Source organism: Cibotium barometz, chromosome 27, assembly GCF_041138505.1.
Source record: "Cibotium barometz isolate CiBa-2024 chromosome 27, ASM4113850v1, whole genome shotgun sequence".
NCBI classification, from domain to species: domain Eukaryota; kingdom Viridiplantae; phylum Streptophyta; class Polypodiopsida; order Cyatheales; family Cibotiaceae; genus Cibotium; species Cibotium barometz.
In genome coordinates, this window is record NC_141072.1 from 41,260,177 (window position 1) to 41,286,742 (window position 26,566).

Below are 26,566 nucleotides of genomic sequence, written 5' to 3' on the forward strand. Positions count from 1 at the left end.
ACTAGGTTTTGCACTCACTTTTACACTTTTGAGTCTCTTCTTAGAAATAAAGATGCAGTTTGTGAAACATTTACATGCATGGCATTTCATGACTGGGAGAGCACTCAACTTGAAAAAGTGAAAGAGAAAATCAAAGTCTTGAAGGCAGCGCTTACGAGAAGAAGTTGGTGGAACAGTGTGATGGATGCATACCATGTAATGATGCCTGTTATGTATGCTGTACGAAGCCTTGATCAAAGAGCGCCTAATCTCGGAAAAGCATGGATGCAATGGTGGACTGTCCAGCGGAGTTTGGAGTGTCCTGAGAAATTAGAGCATTCAGTGGTGGAGAAGCAATGGCGTGTACCATTCTCTAGTAGACAAAGAAAAGTTCTGTTGAAGTACTTTCATGCTAGATGGATTGGAGCGCATTCACCACTGCACAGTGCTGCTTACATGTTAGATCCTGAATATTGGAATATGGATTTGATGTCCAACGTTGAGGTGGTGCAAGATTTTTATAAAGTGGTAAACACTTTCTATAATAATGATGATGATCGTGTACAGTGCATAAAGGAGATGACCTCATTTCGGTTGAAAGAGGGTTTATTTTCCAACTCCCTTGTTCAACAAATGGCTAAAGAGCAACCTGCATGGAAGTGGTGGATGATGAATGGTGGTGAGCATTATGCTTTATTGCGCAACCTTGCGATGAAGGTTCTAAGTCAGTGCTCTTCAAACTCAGGCTCAGAAAGAAACTGGAGCATGTATAAATATATTCATAGTACTATTCGCAATCGACTTCTTGCAGATCGAGCAGATAAACTTGTTTACATGTACTGCAATGAAAAGATCTTGCGAGACATCGAAAGCGAAGAGTATGAAGAAGATATGCCCAGATGGATGTACAATTGTGAAGATGTAGACGAGAACTTTGATGTTGGACGTACGTTGTGCACCACCCTTGAGATAGAAGACAATTTAGACATTGACTTAGATGAGCTTAATTTAGCAGACGAGAGAGTAAACGGTGAAAGAATTTTGGAGCAAGATACTGACATAGAGGAAGAAGTCACTTCATTAATTTAATAAAAAGTACTTGTACAAATGATCATATTTGGAGAAATTATCAATACAAAAGTAGAATTTGTTTTTCTTAGCTCTCATCTTGAAATAAATTGCGAATTGCACTAGGAGTTGCATCTAAAGGTCCTGGTGGTTTATATTCGCTAGCCATGCCGAACACTGTATAAATACCTTGATTTATTGGGACACTGCACAATGCACATGTGGAAGTATTTTGCATTTGTCTCACTAAACATATTAAGTGGTAGTAGTGTCCACATGGTAGTATATACTGGCCGCTCCACCCATCGAATACTTTGTAACATACAGGACATTGAGGGGTGGAGGAACTTGTAGCCTCAGCAGAAACTCCCACAAGATCAGGATGTATCAAAAAATGAGAGATGTGGTTTCCTTGGCGCACAGGAGCAATACGTGAAGAGATGCTCTGCACGTCTTGGCTGATCTTTGTTAGCTGCTCTTGAATTCCTCTATTGGCCGGGGGAGGAGTTGACGCTTGAGTTAATCGGTCAGCTTCTTTCTCCTTCTCTGCTAGCTGTGCCCCTAAGCTTTCTTTGACCTGGTTTAACTCCAGTCCGGCGCCCTCCACCATAAGAGCAAGTTCTTCTCTTGTGAATGTAACTGTCTCTTCACGTATGTCGTGGGTGTTGACAGTGGCCTCTCTGGAGGCGAAGTCCACTGGAGTTTCCAGTACAAAGTGAGCATATAGCATTTTAGCAAAATACAGTGGAGCGTCGGCGTTATGGAGAGGACGACCGTACACCTCCAAGAAAATACGCTCGGCATTAGTTTTGATATCATTGTGAGTGCAACGAGAAATCTTCCATCTTCCCTTCTTTATCTCGCCATCTGGACATGGCCATATTGCCTTTATCATCTCTGTGGTTACCCGTTTGTTTATGTCTTTCCATTGGGCATATGTTGGATTTGTCCATTTCGATAATCTGCACGCTGTTCTTGTAGCTTCGCGGGCTGTCAAGCCATGTGCAAGGGTCTTCATTCTCTCGTATGCCTTCTTGGCTAACTCCTGATGCTCGTTCGCTTGCGCTTGCTCCATATCTGCATGAACGTAAACGACATTAGGATTTTAATGAACTGTAAAGATCAACGTAAGATAAATTGACCATTGCTCTCAAAATCTTGAAGTCAAACACAACGAGAGGAGATATGTATTGCAAAGACTCGATGAGAAATATCCACTTGACTCCAAAAACACTTCAAACAATGCTCGCACATCAAATTTTAAAGAGAAAACATAAACTTAAACACCAGAAGAGGAGAGAGATATTGCAAAGACCCAATGAAGAGAGAAACAAAATTTTGAAACATTGGACACAATAAATTTTGAAGAGAAACAAAATTTTGAAACATTGGACACATCAAATTCTCAAATTCCTGAAACTTCATCTCTTGATACTGTATCATTACAAAGTCGGGGTGAATGCCACTGATAGCTCTACAAGAGGACGTTGTGCCCTCGTAGGGTCAGTATTTAGTGACCTAAAAAATTCAACTACTTGCAAAATTGATTTTCGCTCATCGCGATTAGGCAGAAACATCCAATTTTGGACTCTATGAATAATAGTATCCATGGTAACTTTGTCATGGGAACTATTATCCATCCACAACTCTTGCACTTTCTTCCAAAAGTCATATAAAGTTTGTAATAAATATCCCAAGGCAAAAACATCAGATGCAGGAGTGTATGCATCTGCCAAAAATGGATCATAAAGCTCTGGGGCTATCCACGGCCGTTTATTTCGCTCTCTGTCTGCGTGGGAGACTGCCTGTGCCACCTTCTCGGGGTTCTTGTCTGCTTCATAAACAAAATTGAGAGACACCCGTTTTTTGGGCGCTCTCAGCAGCAATCCCCAATCGATAATACCTATGCGTGGCTTTAGATCTTTTGTATAATCCAACACTACATTAAAAGGATGTAGGTCGGTATGTACAATACCTGCCATATGCGCTGCCGCTACACCTTCCACCAGGGCATGCATAATATGTGGCATGTTTATTACTACCTCTTTTATTTTTGAAAGTTCTAGATGACCTAAAGGGATATTATCAGGCGGCGGTTGTCTCCATCCTCGATCCAAACGAAAAATGGCTCTGGTGAACTCACTGAATCTGAAGGGAACCTTCAGTAGAGTATCACCAAGAGCGCCGCCATTAAAGTACGGGAAAATTGTGATCCAAGGAGCCTCTTTTGTAAAGGCAATGCATCGGACAATCGATGGATGTAGCACTTGCATACCCTGCTCTGCCTGGAAGCTCTCGAACTTCGCGCTGCCTTCTCCTTTGTAGTGCTTTCCGCAAAAAGTGATGTGCTCCGGTAAAAATGATATGCCTTTAATTGCATACTCTTTTACTGTTCCAAACACACCGGAGCCTATTGTTCGTCCTTCGTGAAGAGCTTCGTGCGGGATGCCAATAAGATGTGTGCACATAGAATTGTAGATGGTACGATTAATGACACCTGTACCACTTGCATCTGCCTGACTGGACGTTGCAGCGACGTCTTGGGCAATTCGCACTCTTTTGGGGAGGGACTCTGCATCCAACGCCTTCATGCGCTTGCTCTTGGCCCTTTGCTCGCTCCATACAACGTCCCATAACTGTAGACGTTGCATGTTGGCTTCAGGCGGGGCAGCATCTCGAAGATCACTGCACGCTACTCGCATGCTCCCCAAAATGGTTCGTGTTATGTGCTGATGGTTGAAATCTGCTATCTTCTGTCTATCCAGCAGCTCAGCGTTGCCTCCGCTTCGAAGCCGCCGCTGTGCATTTTCCCATATTTGGTCTATGAGATCTCGCATGAGTATCTCAGACTCGTTGATCTTCTTGACGACATCATCAGTACATTGTGATACTGTGATGACCGCTTCAACGCGAATTGCTCGCAGAACAATTTTGCGCTCTTCGGGAGTAAGCATGTTGATCGTCTTCATAAATCTAGCAAATAACACTAAACATAAAAAAACAAAATATCAAACATTACTGAAATAAACATCAAGCAGACGTGAGAGAATAGCAACAAGTATATCAATATCGTCAATGTTCATACAAAAACAGAATATCAAATAATTTTAATGAACTCAATATCATCCAATACATCATCAAACGTGAGAAAACAGCAATAAGTGTATCATTACTTATCAATGAACAAACAAAAACAGAATATATCAAACATTACTGAACTCAACATCATGCAATACATTATCGAACGTGAGACAACCGCAACAAGCGCATTATTACTTACGAAGTGTATACATTATCGAATGAGAGAGAGATAGAGAGAGGAGAGGAAGAGAGAGTTGTGACAGATAGAGAGAAGAAACATTAAATCACATTTTTAATGTTTTTGGGAGTTCCTAAAGAGAAAAATAATGTATTGTTTTAATTTTTAAGTAAATAGAGGGAGAAAAAAGAAATTATTAAGAAGTATGTATATTTTAAGAGAGAAAAAAAATCATTATCTACACATCTATCGTGTTGTGAAGTGAATCATGAGAGAGATAGAGAAAGAGTTGTGAAGTGTATCATGAGAGAGAGGGGGGTAAGAAGAGAGAGATTCATATTTTTCGAGTTACGAATCACGATATTATAAAATAAAACGGTTAGACAATATGATGTAAACTTTGATCCATGAAATACTAATGCCGCGTTAGCAACCAAGTATCGCATGGATCAAACACAATAAAAACAATACAAGTCAAATCAAACAAATTTACGACATTTATTCGACCGCGTTAACGATCATATGCCGAAATACACAAGCAAATTTACGACACTTTTTCGACCGCGTTAACGATCAAATGCCACAATATGCAAAAAACATTTTATGCACTAGCGGACGACACCAACTTGCCGTGTTAACGATAAAATGCCGCCCGATTCTATGGGAATACCAATAGGATACGAACATACACTGGCCGCGTTACCGACCATATGTCCGCATTTGACAAAGGGAAGGGAAGGGAAGGTGACATCGCCATAACGATACTATGCTTGCCGCGTTACCGACTAGTACCGCTACGGCGTGCCATACTTACCATAGGACACAGACTAGCTGCGTTACCGACTAAGTGCCCCAGGGTAAGCACCATTCCGAAGAATGGCCTTACACACACACACCAGTCGTGTGGCGGGCCACCCAAATCCTGCCGCGCATTGCGACAATGGGCGGCTGCCCGCACGAACTCACCCACACACACATCCCTCGTGTGGCGGACCACCCACATCTTGCCGCGCATTGCGACAGTGGGCGGCTGCCCGCACGAACACACCCACATACACAAACACACACACACACACACACACAAGTTTTTATTACCTGTGTATGCTGTCAGCAATGAAATCCCAAAGGGCCCCCCGGGCCCATATATATAGAAAAATGTACCCCGCCGGGACCCGCCGGGTAAAGCATAAGCCCGGCGGGCCCGCCGGGGTATATAAAAAGCCCGGCGGGATTTTTCCCGGTTACCAGGTCGCTTGCCACCGGCTTTTTTGTGAACATGTTAACATGTAAACATGTTAATAACATGTTCACACATGTTATTAACAAGAAAAATTTTGTGATCACGTGAATATAAAATCCCTGACGACTAAAGCACTGCAATCAATTGTGAAAAAGGTGGATCAATTTGATGGTAAGGACATCACAAAGTACCTGCGCAATTACACAAAGGAAATGGAGCTAAACAGGGTGACTGAGGAGGATATGGTTCGAAGCTTTGAGCTGGTATGTGTTCCTGAAATAAGAGAGCGCATAAGAGGATTACAGGTAGCACATGGTGGTAGGAATTGGGAGGAGTTCAAGCTTGCTTTGAAGGATGATTATTTCATGGAGGATTCCGAGCGGGTGACCAAACGAACTTTCTTGGAATGGGTCACAAAACCCAAAATGGGAATTTCTGTCACAGAGTTGCTAAGAGAGTTTGAGAAGCGCTATGCCCAGCTGTCAAGGATTGAGCACACAACCTTGGACAGGGAAAAAACGGAGCTCTTCTTACAAGCAGCTGGGAAAGATCTCCAAGAAAAACTAGAAATTCTCCTAGAGGATAAGGATACAGAGCAGGGGCTAAAGAATGATTGGAATGATGTCGAGGATGCGGTCACCATGCTAGCAAAGCGGCAGCGAAGGAGGGATAAAATGGTGATGAGCTCGGCAACTCCTATAACTACTATTACCCCTGAAAATCTACCAAAACCAGTTGCTGCAGTCCCAAAGGTAGAAGGGCCGATGGATGAGCTTATTAAGGGCATGCGAGACCTAAAACTGAAGATGTCCAGGATTGAGGAAAAAGGGCTACCATTAGGGCAGGCTTCTATGCAAAGGCCTCAAAGCAAAGAAGGGTTTACATTCAGATGTATATGGTGTGATGACCCTGAACATGCAAAGAAAGACTGTGCTAGCTATAAAGAAGCCCTCAAAAATCAACTTGTGTTTTTCAAAGATGGAAAAATCCACCTTACATAGACTGGTCTTCCATTAAGCACAAACTTTGGAAAAGGAGGGATGAAAAAGCTGGTTGAAGACATGGTTGCTGGACAGGCCATCTCTATGGTTGAGGCAGCGACCTATGGGTTAAAGGTTGGTCAATCAAAGCAGGAATCTGAGAATGATGAAGATTATGAGAATGAAGATTTTTGGCCATCAACAATGGAGCTAATTGCGTCAAAGAAGGTGTCTAAACAGGCTTTGCATGAGGCAGGTGACTGTATACATCTTGAGACTGGCTGGGAGGAGCCTGTGGATTCTTTATCTATTCATGCCTGCATTGCAAAATGCGAGAATAATGAGACACAGGTAGAGGAAAAGCGTAAGAGGAAAAATGAGGAAGGAGGGCCATCAAAAAGGGTTACCCGTAGTAGTGAAAAGAAGGATCCTGGGCCATCACATATGCCTCCACTGCGTAGCAGACCTCCACAGGAAGTATCAATGGAAGAAGTGCCAGCAAAAATGAAGCATGAGAAGGAGAAGGGTAAAGGGAAAAGTCCACTCTACAAGCTTCAATCTGATATTGAAGCCGTAAAACAGATCTCAAAAAGGTGCTTGAAGAGAGGATTCTAAACAGTAGAGTGGAATTTACACTAGGGGAAGTCTTGGGGATTGCAAGAATTCCATGATGAGATAATTGATATTATACGAAGGAAAAGGCAATCCATAATTGAATCTATTCCATCACAAGGGGAGACAAGCACTTCCAAGACTCATGGAGTACAGGTACAACAAAAGGCAGAGAGAGAGAATGTGGTGGAATGTAATCACTCTGCTGAAGGGGCACAACAAGTACGCTTTGTGGATGAGGATGATGAAAAAGAAGTTCTTACAAAGAGTCATTACTCCAGGAGCCATTGGGCAAGGGCCACCACTGAAACCCTTGTCAAGATAGGTGACTTGGAAGAGTCGTATGTCGCTCTAATTGATCATGGGTCTGAAATAAATCTTATGGCTAAAAATCTCTACAACAAATGCAAGTGGCCAATGGATGTAGATCATGGGTGGATGATTAAAGCAGCTAATAACTCATCTGGAGAGCTCTATGCAGCCTGTCCAAATGTAAGGGTAACTATAGGGGATGTGAAAGATGATCAGAACTTCTTTGTTCAGGAGATGTCATCGTATCCCCTCATCCTTGGGCAACCCTACATTACAGCTGTGAGGATGGAAACAAAAGTTTTGGATGATGGCTCGGCATATGCAAGAATAAGGAGTAAAGATGGCAAGAAAGCTGTTCAGTTCTTGACAGTTTGCATTAACCATGAAAGGAACCGTGAGTCTCTTCGAGCACAGTCACTCCCAAAGATAAACAGAGAATTCATGAACTACAAGGAGATGAGGGATTTTGGCCAGGTGCCATTGTAAAGCGGGATTCCAATGGTACAAGGGAAAATGAGTTCTCGCAAGACTCAATCAATGTAAATAACTTTTCAACAAATTTTCAAGGATTTTCTAGCTATGGGTCACTGGTCTTTGTAAAAAGCAAGGATTTGAAGCGTGGCATGCGTCGACATGTACAAAATGAACAAAAAAGTCTTGAGCAGTGTGGTCTTTTGGAGAAGAATGAGTTTATTTCAGGGGTGCTTGATGAGGTGTCATTTGTGGATACTACGGGTGTGCTTTTTGCTATGGAAAGAGCATGCTTACAGGGTGGAAATGAGATGATAGAGGTGTCATCTGTGGGGATGTATGATATAATCCGGGAATTTGAAGGGATGGAATGTAAAAACATGAATTGTGAGATGGATTCTCATGTTGATACAAAGTATAAAACGGTTGCAAAGAAGGTGAAACCAGTTGCCTTGCCCTTGCCACCAGGAAGCAAGGAGAAAATAGATGAAGCCTCTATGCAACCGAATCTTAGAGATCCGAAGAAAATTGGGCATAAGTTTACACAGGAAACCCTAAAAGAGCTGAAGATTGGTGAAAAGGATTTTCTGTTGCCAGTTGAAAGGGAATGCTTTGAGGAGATGCTTGTAAAACATGGGAAAGCCTTTGCTTTTCAGCCGCATGAGATAGGCTGTGTTGATCCAAGCATAATAGTGCCAATGGTGATCTTCACTGTTCCACATGTGCCTTGGAACCTGCGGCGGCCGATTCCAGTACCAAAGGCTCTCTTGCCAAAGCTGATGGAATTACTAAAAGAAAAGATCAGGATAGGAATTTTGGAGCCATCATGCGCTCCATATTCCAACAGATGGTTTACCGTGCCAAAGAAAAATGGAACATTGCACTTCATTCAAGACATGCAACCTGTAAACAAGGTCACAATTAGGAATGTGGGAGCAGGTTCGATTGTGGATGAGTTTGCAGAAGCATTCGCAGGGAAAGCTATATACTCTATGGGTGATCTGTATTCGGGATATGATCAGTTCCAGCTGGATATACAAAGCAGGGACTTGACCACAATGAAAACTCCTTTGGGATTGGTAAGGATGTGTACCTTACCACACAGGGAGCCACCAACTCAGTGGTGCATATGATGAATGGAATGAATAAAGTCTTGCGAGACTTCATACCACAAATAACTATGCCTTTTCTAGATGATGTGCCAATAAAAGGCTGTGATGAGAAAGATAAAGATGGGGATTTGGATTCAAAAGGGTGCCGCAAGTTTGTGGCAAATCATATAAAAGATTGTGATATGATTCTATCAAGGCTTGAAGAGGCGAATCTTACTTTGTCTGGATTGAAATCAGTGTTTAAGGTTGGTGAAGTGCTAATCGTGGGGGCATCTTTGTAGTACTAATGGACGCCGACCTTGTCCAGTCAAGATAGATGCAATACAAAGAATGAAAGAGATATGCATTAATGTTACAGAGCTGAGGAGATTTCTTGGTGCATGTGTCTTTTATGTTATATGGATCCCGCATTATGCACATGTAGCAGATCCTCTTTATCAACGTTTGAGGAAAAATCAAAAATTTTTGTGGAGTGCAGCACATATTAAAGCTATGCGGAAGCTGAAATATCTGCTTCAATCATCACCTACTCTAAGGAAGGCAGATTATGAGTGTGGCAGGCCTGTGATTGTTACAGTTGATACTAGTAACACCATATTAGTGAATTTGGAAATTTTCCAATTCCCATTTTTGAATACTTAAAAAAGGGGACATGGATAACATGTTTGTAAGTTTCTCAAAACCCTATCATATGACCTATCATTGGAAAGCGCTTGAAAAATGGAATCTAAAGAGCTATAAAGCGCTCATTTTGGATTAGTGGTGTTCAAGTTATGATTAATCCAAACTTTTGACCACGTGTCCCAAACTTGTGGGAAATTCCCATATTCCCCAATATGGTGTTTAGTCCTACTGGGATAGGATGGGCAGTAGGACAAGATGATGAGGATGATCACAGGTATGTAATCAGATTTGGAGCAAAGGTATTAAGCATTTGTCAGCGAAAATATCCGCAGATCAAGAGCGAGTTATGGGGAACAGTCACTGCTCTAAAATGTGAAAACGAATATCTTATTGGGGCATCTGTACTTGTGGAAACTGATTGCTTGCCACTCCTTGGGATGATTGCAAGCTGCACCACTCCAGATATCGCTATGCTTAGGTGGATTGCCTATATCAAGTCACTAAATCCTGAGTTTAAGCATATTGCAGGAAAAGATAACCCAGTTGCAAATATGCTATCAAGAGCCAGGTATGAAGATGAAGAAGGGATGATTAGTGACATTGATGATGTAGGTACAAAGTTTTATACTACTGCATATGCAAAAGGGGACCATACTTGCCTATCAAATGCACTTGAGTCTTTTACTGAGGAAATGTATGAAGGAGATTGGTTGCTTATTGGTCAATACTTGAGTACTCTGACAAGACATGAAAATTGGTCTGACTTAGAATTTAAGAGGATCCGCAGAAAAGCATATGGGTATTTTCTAAAGGATGGGTACCTGTGGAAGCATCCTAAGCAGAGGAATGCTATGCCACAGAGAGTTATATGTGATAAAGAGACTCAAGGGAAGCTCATGAAAGAATTCCATGAGAGTCTCTGGGCTGGACATCGAAGTGTGTGGGCCACCTTTACCAAAATAAAGGAAAGATATTGGTGGAAAGGAATGTATAAGGATGTTTCCCAATATGTGGAAACATGCATGGTATGTCAAATGTACTCAAATGTGCGACATCGTGATGGCTTGCAACCAACCTACCCACCTGCCATGCACTACAAATGGGTAGTGGATCTAGTTACAATGCCTTTGGGAATTTGGCAGATGCGGTACATAGCCCTTGCAAGAGAAGATTTGACAAATCAGGTGGAAGGGCGTGCTCTTAGAACAAAGAGTACGGAAACAGTATGCAAATTTCTCTTGGAAGATGTGATTTGCCGATATGGTTGTGTTGGGAAAATAACAGCTGACAGGGGTGAGCTAGATGTTGAAGAAGTAAGGGAATTCTTCTCTAAAATTGGCATCAAATTGGCCCTAACATGTGCTTACAACCCTGAGGGCAATGGTAAAAGTGAGCGAGGACATCCTCCAATCATTAAAGCTTTGGCTAAGGCATGCAGAGAAAGAATGCGAGAGTGGCCAAGGTTGCTACCATATGCTTTGTGGGCTGACCGTACAACTCATAGCTCAGTGATTGACAGGATACATGCCTGCAGAATTAATGTATGGTCAGAAGCTAATAATGCCAGTTGAAGAAGTAGTTCCAACTTGGAATGTATTACCTTGGGTGGAAGAATTGAACAGGGAAGACCTCCTTGCATTGCGAATAAGACAGCTGGAGAGGAGGCCTGAAGATGTAGAGCTTGCTAAAGCTCGTTTGAGAGATGCAAGGTTGAAAAATAAAGAAAGATTTGATAGAAGACACAGAATCCGGCCAAAATCTATTGAAGAGGGTGATTGGGTCCTAATGTATGATAGTAGTCTTGACAACCAGTTCACTGTTCAAAGAACGTTTGCAAAAACATGGTTTGGCCCTTACATTGTCAAGCATGTGCATGGAAATGCCACGTATACCCTGTGTGAGCTGGATGGAACAGAGATAAAGAATCTTGTAGAGCAGGCAAAAGGATCAAGATGTTTAAAAGAAGGCATGACAGTGATCCTTTTGATTCACAGGAGACTCAGGATGAGAGACTTGACAGTGATAGTATGGATATGGTTGAAGAGGAAGAGGATGATCTTCCTGGTAATGTAGAGGATGAAGACGACATCCAGATATATGTGGATCTTGATGATGATTTGGCACATACCAGAGGATGTGCAGGTTTAGAGGGGGTGGATGTTGTGCCATGGCACGTCTATGGTGTGAAACCATGCATATGAGGCCATTAAATGCAAATCCAAATGCATGGGATTAAGTGCCATGACTTGAGTCATTATATGATGCTTAAGTACATATGTTCATATTGTAAATGAGGTTCAATAAGACGAGCTGAGGCTGAGCCAGGTCTCGAAGCCTCTGTACATAAGTGTGGTGTGAATCATGGAGTTTTTATGCTTATGGTAGACCTTGTAGTAGGGAACACCCCTCTCAACATGTATGGGAAATGTGAGAGCATGTATGATGCAAGGATTGGTTTTGAAAGAATGCCTTTTCGAGATATCGTGCCTTGGAATGCCATGATTTCTGTTCTTACTCGGAATGAGCAGAACAAGGAGGCTCTGGGTTTGTATGATGAGATGCAAGTTGAAGGCATCAGACCTAACAACATTACATTGGTATGTGCACTTAATGCATGTGCAAGCTTAGTAGCATTAGAAGAAGGGCAGGAGATTCATAACACTATCATTGATAACATTTATGGTGCTGATACCATGGATGAAAATGCGCCCATAAACGTATACGGCAAGTGCAGCAACATGCACAGTGCAAGGAAGGTGTTTTTGGAAATGCTTTCTCGGGATGTTATCTCATGGAATGCCATGGTTTTTGCGCTTGTTCAGAATGGATATAATGAGAATGCTTTGGATTTTTTTTCAACTGATGCTGATATCGTGGGGACTGCTCTTGTTAGCATGTATGGCAAATGTGGAGATTTATGCAAGGCAAGAAGTACATTTGACAAAATTCTCTCACATGCTGTTCTGCGTGTAAGTACGCACGTGCGCACGCGTGTGCTTGTGTGTAACATCTACCCACCGCATTCCTGCAAGCTCAGGGCGTCACTGAGGAAGACTTGGAAGGCTTGCTGGAGGAGCTGCAATTACATGTGGACTCCATCGACTTGGCAAATGATCTGCATGCCATCGGAGGTTTAGTTCCTTTATTGAACTACTTGAAAAACCCTAATGCATCTATTAGAGCTAGGGCTTCAGAGGTTGTGAGCACGATGGTTCAAAACAATCCTAAATGTGAGCAGCTTGTCATGGATGCGAAGGGTCTAGAATCTTTACTCTTCAATTTCATGTCAGATCCAGACACCACAGTGCGCACTAAATCTTTGGGTGCCATATTATCTTTGATACGGAATAACAAGCTGGTGTCACTGCTTTTTGATTGGTAATCTTGCGCTCAAGGATGCACTAGTTTCTGGTAATCCAAGGTTGTAAAGGAAAGGCTTACAGGTTTTGCAATACCCCTTGCGTGAGAATCCAAATGACAATAGCAGACGTATACGCAAGGTGGTGGCTTGCGTGGCAGAAACACGAAGGATTTTTTTTAAAAGGAATATCCGAATATTAAGCGGGAAAAAAGGAGGCGCAAGCGTATTTTTAATTTTGGAAATCCATGTTTTTGGCTGCAAAAGAGAATATTTTAAAGGAATATCCGAATATTAAGCGGGAAAAAAGGAGGCGCAAGCGTATTTTTAATTTTGGAAATCCATGTTTTTGGCTGCAAAAGAGAATGGGACCGAATTCCCTGCAGGAAAAGAAAAGAAAACCAGGCAGACGGCGGATATTGAAGTGTGTGTAAAAAAAAAGAGAGAACCAGAGTTGAATTTGACCAGAGATTCAAAATTTGTGAGGAAGCTTTCTGTTTAGGGCATCCTGGGGTTTGAATTAAAGAGAAAATGAAGCGCTATCGAATGACATGATCTTCAAAAATCCCACAATATACAAGCAAAATGATGTCAAAAACATGGTGAATTCGCTTTTTTTTACTCTGAGATAAATATTTTTGTTGTTTTGTTACTTACGATTTTCAAAAATCGTATAGTCTTGGAATAAAATTATTCCCGCTTTAAGGTTTTTGGGGACAAGAAGGCTTTGGGATTTTTATGGTTTTGGAGAGTCTTCGAATAAAAAAGCATCAAAAATACAAAAAGTTTATTATGTAAAAAGCTACTTGGTTGGATTTTGGATTTCTAGACATGGAGTTTTCTAAAATCACATGAATATGTTGTACATATGGCATATGTCATCTTTTGCTTTGCGAGTTGTCGGAATTTGAAAGCAGGTTTTTATGAGATTAAGAGACATCTTGAAATGATGGAGTTGGCAATATATGATATATGTGATGTGAATGGTCACATGTATATGGAAATCTTTTGTAGATTGTGTTATGCCTACATGTGATATGATTGAAACATTTGGAAAAACAGGCAAGAGATCTATGCTTGGAACTGGTCATGCTCTTGACACACAATTTATGTGCAATCATCAACCTGAATTTGGGAATGTTTTGAAGTGAATTGGCACATGTACATATCAACCAAAATTGAGATGTCATAACCCCCTTGAAGAGCTATATGTTTTGTTTCCTTGCTGGGATTTGAAGCTACTCTCACAGCCAGAAGTCTCGCACTTTCCCAGCGATACCGCCCACGTCACGACAGCATGCATATAATGCCCAAGCATTCATCCATTCTCAAGCCAGCTGCCTTTTCAAGGTCATGAGTGAAGAAATAAGTGTTCTTCATCTTCCACCACAATGGTGCTCAAGAGATTGATCTTCAGCTCTCGCAGCACCTTGCTCTCCTTGTGTGGGGAAGATGGCCCTGCATCTTCTACTATAGCGGGCTGTTCAGCAGATTGTGCACCCTCTGGAAAGTGCTCTGATGTAAGCTTCTCTTCCACACTAGCACTCGTACCTAGTGCCTTCAATACCTTGTCATCCCTCAAATACCCTGCCAACTACAATGCAGGAATCTCTACCTCCTCATCGGAATCCTCATTGCGCTAATGAGGAACGCAAAAGTGGCGAGCTATGAGAGGAACCTAGTTCCTAAATTTCCCTTCCCCAACCTCTTCACCTCCTACTTATTGAAGGTACAATAAGCTCCTGAGGGAATGCAGATGTCGATGAAGCCTTCAAGGCACTGGATGTAGGGGCGGGCATATTGTTGAATGTACTTAAGCAGCTCAACAGGCACCCATCGATCATTGGGGCAATTGGAAAAGGAGATGGAGTGGGAAGCCAAGTATTGCTCCATGTATGCAATCTACGTCTCATAATGTTGGGACTGTTGAGAGAGGGAGAGAGACGAGGCAAGAGATACCACATACACTCCACAAGAATGAATCATATTAGTCACAAGTCACATATATATAGGCAAGACCTAGAGTGAGTTAGGACTAGCTATATATAGCCCCAACACTACTGCACATTCGGCAAACACTCCTTGTCTTGCAAGCTCTACTAGGAGTACTTCTGCAAATATTGAGGCTCAATCATTAGCTTTAAATCAACCCTATGCTAATCTTGTTGATTGTCTTCAATTTGTGGGCATGAGCACTCATCCTTATATTTTGTTTGCAAATCTGCTAGGACAATATTTGTCCTCTCCATCTACAAGACATTGGTCGTGTTTTGAAGTACTTGAATGGCACTGTAGATTTCGGACTTGTATATCGCCGTCAAGAAGACATATCTTCATCAAATTCTCTTAATATTTTGTGTTATTTTTTTAGATGCTGATTGGGAAAGCTCTAACTTGTCCATGCGATCCACCAGTGGTAGTTGCTTCTTTATCAATGGCTTTTTGGTATCTTGGGCTAGCAAGAAACAACACTGTATTGCAGTTTCTACTACAGAGTCTGAATATGTAGCTGCATCTTTAGCTCGTGAATTGGTTTGGCTTCGACAATTGCTTGCTGATATTGGTCATTCTCCTTCCTCAAGCACTCCTCTTAGATGTGACAACCAAAGTGCTATTAGTCTAGCCAAGGACTACGTGCAACATAGCAAGTCCAAGCATATTGCAGTTCATTATCACTATGTTTGACATGAAGTAAGGAAAGGAGCAATAATGGTAGAACATTGTCCAATTGATCAAATGATTGCAGACATTCTCACCAAAGGACTAATGAAGCTCGGTAAACACTTTTGCGATCAGAACTTGGAGTTGTGGCGGCCTCTCTTTTTGGAGATTAGCACATCTCACGTCATGTCAGTTTTGTCTACACTTGTACATAGCCTATAGACTTTAGGACACTTCACACATTACTTCACATCATGCATATTTATTCTTTGTACTTTGTATATAGAAGCACATTGCACATGGACTTTAAGGTGGCATTGTACATTTATATGTAGGAGCTCGGGTTTTTCCCTTGTGCTCCCAAGGGTTTTTTTACTCGTATAGCTGGAGACCTTTATTTGAGTGGGGGTGTTGGAGCTATATATAGCTAGCCCTAACTCACTCTAGGTCTTGCCTATATATATGTGACTTGTGACTAATATGATTCATTCTTGTGGAGCGTATGTGGTGTCTCTTGTCTCGTCTCTCTCCCTCTCTCAACAGGGATGCAAGGGCCAGCGACTTTTCAAACTCATCTTCTTGCCCCACAACGGGGTGGTGGAGAGGAACTCACAGAAGTTGTCAAAATGGGTAGCCATGAGATAGTGTGAGCTCGTGCTTCGTTTCTATCGCATGAAAATGAGAAAGAAGGCACCTTTGGCTAGTTATAGTTAAAATTTAAAGTTTGACCATGGTTGTCCCCTCCTTACGCTTCCCAATCTATAAAAATATAGAAAGTGGAAAAATAACCAGAAAGTGTAAGGGTTAATTCTAGACATGTAGTGTAATCAGATATACCTTTCTTCTCATCAACTTGAAACTTGACTCTTCCACATTGTCAAAGCCCATGATGCTAAGTGTTGACGTAGGTCTGCTAGGCTCCAATGCTTGCTTGCTGCCACTTGCTCAATCCATCCATTTTGCATCATCACAGCTACCTTCATAGGCACAATTTCTTCTTCTGATGCTTGAAGTGGGATCCATGTCTTGTGCTTTTGCATCCATCTTTGGTAGTGCAGACGCATGTACAAAATAGAGCATGCCTTTAAGAACTTGAAAGACACTGTAGAATCTACTACATTGCACTTGTACACATCACCTTGATGTGACCCCTCATTAACCTCCGAACCCTTTCCTATTAATCCTTGAATGAGGTCAGACTGTACCTCCTTACAAATATACATTGCTTTTGTTTGGAGCATTGGCATGGAATTGAACATGTGCACAAAAACATGTAAAGGACAAAACCAATTTAGCCCTACTGACCTAGATGCCTTTGAAAACTTGAGTGATGTCTTGATATCACTTACCATCTTAAACTTTAAGCATAAGATGGTCCAAGCATCAGGTTTGGGCCATTCGGGACTGTCAAGAGGGGGGTTGGGGATCTCTTCTAGCTTGCCAAATAAACCTACTTTTTAATCTACAAAATATGAGTGAGAAAAGAAAAAGATATTGTTATGTACAAGACCACTTGGAGATACAAACATTGCCTCTCCAATGGATGCATGCATATCGTTGTGGTTGTTCCTCAACATAATTAGAGGGAAAAATATCTACAGATAAAGACATAAGAAAATGGAGAATCATAAGAAAATTTGAAACACAAAATCCAATATTAGCATGTTGTTAGAGTTGTGTTTATATTACAATGACAGTTTGAAGGAAACCGTTGTTGTTGGCCTTCAATGTATAGGTCTTCAAGGGTATACACATGTTGCACTATGGTAACCAGTCCTTCCTTCTTAGTATGCTTGAAGCCTTGTAGCTGCCCCTTCCAATGATGTAGCATATTCCCCAGTTGACGCACTTGATGTGGTCCCTTAGAGCTTGGTTGTATGTAGACCCAAGCCCTAACCCTGAATCTTGTTGGAGCCCAAACTCCATTCTCATCTCTTGTGTTATACAACACAAGCTCTTCCACCTTCTCCCTAGGTCTTCTCACATTATTGGAAGAGGCCATGGTGGTAAGAAAAGAGAAGAATGGAAAAGAAAAGCTTGGTTTACAACAGAGGAGTGGAGAGGAGAGAAAGTTCAGGGTTTTCAGTGCAGCAATGGAAAGCTTAAAAGAGGGTTAGAGTTTGAGAATAGGCTTCCTGAAACTAGAGCAGACTGAAGAGGATAGAGTTTCTGCAGCAATGGAGAGGGAGGGAGCTTGAGAGAGAGAGACCAGGAGGGAGCTTGAGAAGGAGGGAGAGCTTGAGAGGGATGGAGTTTCTACAGCAATGGAGAGCTTAGAAAAGGAAGAAAGGGGAAGAGGGAGCTTGAGACTGAGGGAGCTTGAAAAGGAGGGAGAGCTAGAGAGGTATGGAGTTTCTGCAGCAATGGAGAGCTTATAAGAGGAAGAAAGAGGTTTAAAACGAGCTTTCCAAACCTAGAGTATGTTGGGGGGAAGTTTGAGAGGGAAAACACACTTTTGGGAAAAAAATAAAAATTTTCAATCTTTTAGGGTTTTTAATCTGCGCGATTCTAGGTGGGGGGTCTCTAAGTTTGGGCCCAAGAGGTAGGGGGACAAGAGTAGTAATTAGGCCCCATTAGCAAACAAAATCTTAGGCCCCCTAGGGTCAAAGAAGTCAAAATGTACACCCAGCTCTCTTCCTATTGGTCCATTCCTAATCAAAAATTAATCCAAGAGGCCCTCTTTGGGTTCAAAAAAATCCTCATGGACTACTCTCATAATATATCCATGAAGTAGATCACTTAGAACTTCATCCTAGCTTACTACCACACCCACTCTTGAAGTGGAAATCACCATAAGTATTCCATTGGACCATTACAAGCACCCGTCCAACTTGTAGATTTGAACACCATTACTTCATATCTTGAATGTATGACCTTTTGGTGTCTCTACCTTGACTCTTTGATCTAAGATAATGGTAGTAACTCTCGTTAACCTTAGAAACGGGTTAACACTACTTAGTAAACTAGTAAACTACCAAGTAAACTAAGATGGAATTTTATGAGTTTACTTTTTAATTTACTCGGGTAGTTTACTTGTTCGACAGCCCAAACAAGGCGTTGAGATTTAGGTCAATGCAATCCATTGATCTTATCTAACAAGGGTCTTTAAGACCCCATGCTAGATAGTGCTAAGACTCATAGAGGCCACAACATCAATCGTAAGCAAGAGAAGGTTGTTTTCATGGGAGGGCTCCACCATCAATATTGAAGATAATGTTGGCGGCATGCATATACGCTAAAGATCCCCGAATAGTTTGCAAATGATTTTGAGATCTACGCGTAAATTAACTCAATACTCATCCCCTCACTACATACAATTCTAATGCTAGAAGTATGTATCATCTCATAGATCTTGCATCATGTCTTTGCTTGCAGAGCTATCTATTCCAGCGGGTCCATGTTCACCATGAGTTGCACCTAATATACACTTTTCTAGTTTTAGACAAGGCATTTAATCATCATAACCCACCTAAGAGGAAGTGCCTTAGGATGAAGTGGGGCCACAGATCATCACATAATTTTACATTTGAAAGAAGAATGGGAGTCCAATTATTTGATCCCAAGAGGTAAAAAATTATCACCTAAAAGCTAGAATTTGATAATGATGGAGAGAAAGGGAGATTGTTTTTTTTTTCTCAACACTTTTGGGGACGCTTGAAATATTAGTCTCGATCATCAATGTTTATTAGTGTCTCAATCATCATTTTTTGTGAAAATGTGCAAAGGAGGAAGGTGGTGATGATAAACAAGAGCAGGCGATTGTTTTCATGGGGGGACTACTTTCCTATCTAATTAAACATCGTTCCTATTGTGATAAGAATGGTCATACTATCTTGGATTGTTGGGCATGGCAATATGATGAGGAACATGGCATTACCACCAAGCAACCTCGTTCTAATTCCTCCAAAAATCATACTCCTTGTTACTATTGTGGTCATACAAATCATCCATCTCATCGTTGTTTCAAAAGGGGATATGATCAAGATCGCAATCGCCATATGCTACTCAACATACAAGTAGTGATGATGAACATAATCATTAGGAGGTAAGTTGTGTTTATCATGATATTTCTCCTGGAAGAGTACTTCTTGTTTGGGATCGTTCTCTTTTTATTGTTGATTTTGGTGCTACTGGTAATATGACTTACCAATCTCAATGGCTTCATAATTATCATGCTCTTCCAATCAAGAAATTGGTGTATCTTGTTGATTACACTACTTATCATGTCATGGGTGTTGGTGATCTATATCTTGGCACCCTTTCCTCTACTACGAGAATATTGTGAGGAGTTTTGCATGTTTTAGATCTTCAAAGGAATCTTTTTTTTGTTGCCGGGCTTGTTGATCTTGGTCTTTTTGTTGGTTTTGATCATACAAAGTGTCAAATTGAGAAGGATGGGCATACTATCGCAGTAGCTCCTCGACGTGGTAATTTGTTTGAGCTATCTTTGAATGATGATGTTGCAAATGTTGTTATTGCTCCAGGAGAACTTGATTGCAAGTTATGGCATCATTGATTTGTCCATTCGGATTTTACAAAGCTTTATGATATTCATCGTTCGTGATCTTGTCAGAGGTATGGATCTTAAATCTCGTACTCATATGGGCATCTGTGAGTATTGTGCTCTTGGCAAGCATCATCGAAAACCTTTTGATATCTCTACCTCTACACATTCACATGCCCTTTTGGATCTCATTCATACAGATATTTGTGGACCTTTATCTCCCTCCAAATCTCACTATCGTTTTTTCATTACTTCATTGATGATTTCTCTTGTTTCATATATGTTTTTCTCTTGAGGCATAAGTATGAAGCCTTATCCATATTCAAGTAATATCAGAAAGCAGTTGAACTTCATACTAGTCGCTCTATCAAGACTCTCCGTAGTGACAACGGTGGAGAGTATAGTTCAAATCTCTTTGACGACTATTGCATTATTGAACAAGGAATTCATCATGAGTTTACTGTTCCATATTCTCCTCAACAAAATGGCATTGCAGAGCGTAAGAATATACCCATCCTTAATGCTATGAGATGCATGCTTATTCATTATGGATTATCCAAGAGATTTTGGGCTGAAGCAGTTCATATAGCAGTCTTTGTTCAAAATCATCTTCCCACAACTGCACCTTCTAGTGGTAAGATTCCCATTACAATTTGGACAGGGAAAACTCCTTCTGTATCACATTTTTGCACCTTTGGATGCATTGCTTATATTCACCTGCCAAAAGAACTGCAATAAAAGTTGGATCCTCCTGGTTTAAAAGTTACATTTATTGGATATTTTGATAATTCTAAAGGATACAAATTTTATGATCCTACTTCTTAGAAAGTCATCTCAGTCGTGATGCTCCATTGAATGAACGTTTGATGGGAGGTACATGGTCTAGTAAGGATTCTAATGATACAAAATACTTCTCTATTTGATAATCATTGTATCTCTCAAGATGTTGTGCATCCTTCTTCTCCTATGAAGGATTCTAAATACTGCACGAAGGATTCTAGTGATAATCTTGATATATACATTGACATTTTGATTCATATTGGACATGGTTCAAATCATGTCTATGATGACAGTTTTGATGATGCTATGAATGCTCATCATGAAGATCTAACAACTTATTCAGCAGAAGCTATCTCTTCTCCACAAAAGGATCACTGGTAGGAGGCTATGCAAGTCGAATACGATTCTTTGATTTCCAAAGCGTACGTGTCCTTTTGGCCTTTGCTACTCATTTTGATTTGGAGATTCATCAAATGGATGTGAAAACCACTTTTCTTAATGCTGATCTCAAAGAAGAGATTTATATGGAACAACCAGTCTAAGAATTTTCAATACCTGGCAAGGAACATCTTATATGTCGTCTTCACCGCACTCTTTATGGTTTAAAGCAGGCATCACATTCTTGGTATATCAAAATTGATCTCTTCCTCACATCGAAATGGTTTATCTCTTCTTTCTTTGATCCTAATATATATATAAAGCACAAAGGAATTCTATTTGTTATTCTTGCTTTATATGTTGATGATACCATACTTGTTTCCAATAATCTTGACTTTATGTAACTCATAAAGAAAATTTTGTCATCAAATTTTGAGATAGTGGATCTTGGTGAGATTCACTTTTGTCTTGGTATTCAAGTTTAGTGCTATCGCCAAAAAGGTATCTTGTTTCTTCGTCAATCAAAATTCATTGAGATATTATTGAAAAGTTTGGTCTGGTCAATGCTCATTCTGCAAATACTCCATGTCTTATAAGCTCCACCAAGTATACAGCTACGTCTCATGACAAAGCATTAGCCCCACATTAACCTTATGCTAATCTCATTGGTTGTTTACAATCTGTTGGCTTAAACACCAGACCAGATATTCTCTTTACGGCTAATTTCTTGGGGCAACATCTTGCTTCTCCTTCTATTGCGCATTGGATTGCAGCCAAACATGTTCTTAAATATTTGAAAGGCACTAAAGACTTTAAACTCATCTATCGCCACCAACAAGAATCCTCTCCCTCGAATTCTTTATGTCTTCTTGATTATTCAGATGCTGACTGGGCAAGTTCTCACTCATCTATGCGATCTACAAATGCAAATTGTTTCTTTGTTAATAGTTGCTTAATTTCTTAGGCTAGCAAGAAACAACGCTATGTTACAATCTTTACAATCAAATCTAAGTATGTAGCTGCATCTTAGCAGCTCATAAATTGGTATGGCTTCATCAATTACTTGCTGATCTTCGCATCCATTACTTGCTAATCTTGGACATCCATTACCATCAAGTACTCCACTTAGATGTCACAATCATTAGTCTTGCCAAGGATTATGTTCAACATAGTAAATCCAACCATATTTCTATTCACTATCATTATATTCGACATGAAGTGAAGAAAGGATCATAATGATTGAGCATTGCCCCATAGATCAAATGATTACAGATATATTCACCAAAGGACTAAGTGAAGCTCCATTTACATCATTACATGGAGAACTTGGAGTTGTTGCAGCTTCATGCTTTAGAGATTAATAGTTTTTACACTCACACCCTGAATAATTAAACTTGTACAAAATGTATTTGTGTATCCTTGTAGATATTCTTTTACATTAGGCACATTGATCTTTTATATATGATATGTATATATATCGGCTTGGGTTTTTCCCTTGTACTCCCCAAGGGTTTTTTCACTTGTAACTAGAGACTTTTGTTTGAGTGGGGGTGTTGGAGCTATATATATCACACCCTAACTTGACCTAGATCTCACCTATATATACAAACTTATAATCAATATGAACTAGTCTTTTGGGAGCATATATGGTGTACCTCTCTTTCTCCTTCTCTCATTCGTGTATTTCCAACATACTCGTCCCTCCTCTCACCTCACTTCACTCACATACACTCACTAGTATGGATTAGAGAGAGGTTAGTAAGAGCAAGAATCTATTTTCAACATACTCCTCCCTCCTCTCACCTCACTTCACTCACATACACTCACTAGTATGGAATAGAGATAGATTAGTAAGAGCAAGAATCTATTTCACAATGGGAGAGTTCTTTGTATTATGAGAGATATTCACTTATATATGTGGCCATAAGTATTCACACTCACTTAAATTGTGGCCATTCGGGCACTTTAGGCTCATAAGAGGCATAATCCTATTACAATGACTACTCTCATAATATATCCATAAGTACATCACTTGGGACTTCATCCTAGCTTACTACCACACACTCTTGAAGTGGAAATCACCATAAGTATTCCATCGAACCATTACAGGTGCTTGTCCAAGTTGTAGATTTGGAGACCATTGCTTCATATCTTGAATGTCGAACATTTTGGTATATCTACCTTGACTCTTTGATCTAAGATAATGGTAGTAACTCTTGTTAACCCTAGAAATGGGTTAGCAATACTTAGTAGACTATGATCGCTTATAGTAAACTGCCAAGTAAACTAAGATGGAATTTTTTGAGTTTACTCGGGTAGATTACTCAATACTCCCCTCACTACAAGCAATTCCCATGCTAGAAGTATATATTTCTAATAGCTCTTGCATCATGTCTCTGCTTTCGGAGCTATCTATTCCGGCAGGTCCATGTTCACCATGAGATGCGCCTAATATATACTCTTCTAGTTTCAGACAAGGCATTTTATCATCATAACCCCACCTAAGAGGAAATGCACTAGGATGAAGTGGGGCCACAGATCATCACATAAGTTTGCATTCGAAAGAAGGATGGGAGAGTAATGATTTGATACCAAGAGATAAAAAATTACCACTAAAAGCTAGAATTTGATGATGATGGAGAGAGAAAGAGATCAATTTTTTTTTCTTTCTCGACACTTTTGGGGACACTTGATACATTAGTATGAATATCATTTTTTATTAGTCTCGGTCATCATTTTTTGTGAAAATGTGCAAAGGAGGAAGGTGGCAATGATAAACAAGAGCAAGCGATTGTTGTCATGGGGGCCACCATCAATATTGAAGATAAGGTTGGCCACATGTATACACTCTAAAGATCCCCTGAAGAATTTGGAGAATTGAATTTGTGTGGCGGCCTTCTAGAGGTCAGCCAACTTGTAGTTTTCATGGCCATGGCTCTTCTGGTCTAGCAAAGAGCCGGGGCTCCTACGATGACCGCTCCCTCAACGGCACCATTACTCTGCAGGGCCTCATCAATCAGGCCACCAACGAGATCGCCGTGCTGGGTGGCACCGACGCCTTTCGGGGCGTGCGAGGCTATGACATCATTACCCTCGTCAATGGCACCGGCACACACTACGTGTATCACCATTCCCTCGGCACACACTACGTGTATCACCACCATTCCCTCTACTTCCTCTAGGTGGCTTCTATCTTCAGCTAATGGAGTGTGATGTTGGTTAATTTTAAACCCACCGTGTCTCTTATTTGTGTAGATTGAAATTCATATTTGCATAAAATCCTTCCCTCGTGGGCAAAAAAAAAATTCCTAATAAAATACATCGTCGGTACTAGTCTCTATATTTGATACTATTTGGCAACCTTGGGTTTGATTCTAATGCTAAATAGTCTACGGCTCAATCTTGACTGTTTAAAGTCATGATTATGCATCCATTAGGGGTCATTCATATCCCAAACTATGTAAAGCTTCAAGTTTTCACACGGGTCTCAATTTTGTGTGGTGTTTGTCCCATTGTGTTCCACCTAATAGTTTACATTTTTCAATCTCATAAAATTACATAATACCAACCAAGACCACTATGTTTATGGTTTATCTATGGTATACAAAGAGAAGTTATCTGAGAGACTTGAGAACCTACACTATTCTTCTTCTTTGTTGTAAGAAGTTGAATTGAAAGGCAATACTAAATGGACTTGATTAAAGAGCATAAATGTATGCTAAATATTGCTCTTATGGACATGAATGCTCCAAAGTGCCCTGCTCTTGAGAATACACAAGGGTCCTGGAGGTAGTTCACCAATGAACTACCCGCACGCTACCTCTTTCTTTAGCTTTAAATATATGCTAGTCTCTTCTATGTATCCTCGGTATACCCTTGGTCTTATCTACGTCATCTGCTTCTATGTATCCTGGCACCTATACAAGGTTCCTGGAGGAAGTTTGCTAGCAAACTAGTCCCATGATTCATCTTTTGCTAGCAAACTAGTCCCATGATTCATCTTTTAGACATGATTATTAGCATAAGGAAGGTGGGTTTTTGAAAATTTCACTAATGTAAACACACTTATCATCACTACTACAGGATGCTTATGTTTCGACGCCTCCGCATCGCCAAAATTATTGTCTGAATGTGGGTCTAAACTTTTGGCTATAATATTGTCAGAATATTGGTATAAAATATTGTCTATAATTTTGATTGAATAACCATCGAAAAATTGTGTTCTCAAATTTTTCTCCATTGACCTTTTTTGTATCAAAATAAATAAATAGAAATACATATACTCTCACTTTTGGTATATATAAATATGCATAAGCATATACGAAACCAACAAAAAGAGAAAAGTTAGACATGTCATGATGTTTACAAAAGCATAGTTAATCATTATCAACTCTATCATCTTCAAAAAGATCATTGGCCTCGAAAAGATCTATTTCAAGGAAAATCCCTCAATCTTCGAGTCGTGTAGGACTTGAATGTGCATCTATGTCGGCCTCTAAATCTTCTAGCTCTGGCCCTAGTTCCTCATTTTTTTTGACTCTTCGTCAATATCACCACCTGCAGTGTTTGAGGCATCTCTTATGGCTAATTGTTCTATCTCTATACCTTTGTATAGCCCTTTCTCTTGTTGTACTTCGATATGCAAAGTAACTTGCTCTTGTTGGTGGCCTACACCAATCTCTGCTTCGTCTTCTGCTACTTCCATGTCTTTGTATATTTGTTTACTATGTGGTGACACTTGGATTAAGAACCACCATATTGACGGTCCCTTGGGTCCTCCTTAAAGCTCACCTACTCAAATGTGTCCTTTTGGTTTGTGCATATCTTTGTGGAGTCCACTTAACCTAATCCGGATTTATCACTTCGTATGGCTACATGTGCTCCTATTGTGACTACCTTGAACCACTTAACATCAAAGATAAACATATGAAACTTTCTAAAGTAAACCTTGATGATATCTTGGAAGGTTCCAAAGTAATGAATCATGTTCACATCCATATTTAGATCACTTGCATTAGCCCTAATTTCTTACATGAAATTTTCTTTAACACCACAATCGAATGTTGTTCTCTTCTTATCGATCCATCCCACTCAAAAATGGCATCCATGTAAGCATAGTGCCATAAATTTTTGATACTAGAAGAAAATAACACATCATCCGCTAGACTATGGAGAAGTTGTAAACAATATTTTGAGAACATGTCAACATATCGAGGCTTAGGATGAAT

At 40.4% G+C, this 26,566-nt stretch overlaps 1 protein-coding gene across 1 annotated transcript in view; it reads left to right on the forward strand.

Annotated features, from left to right (window-relative positions):
- Positions 1 to 13,039, forward strand: part of LOC147623399 (pentatricopeptide repeat-containing protein At5g27110-like) — a 35,450-nt gene extending 22,411 nt beyond the window's left edge. Inside the window, exons 3-4 of the mRNA XM_086821770.1 lie at positions 12,186 to 12,545; positions 12,695 to 13,039. Coding sequence (XP_086677896.1) covers positions 12,186 to 12,545; positions 12,695 to 13,039 — 705 coding nt within the window. The remainder of the gene's footprint in view (positions 1 to 12,185; positions 12,546 to 12,694) is intronic.
- The last annotated feature ends 13,527 nt before the right edge of the window (positions 13,040 to 26,566 follow it).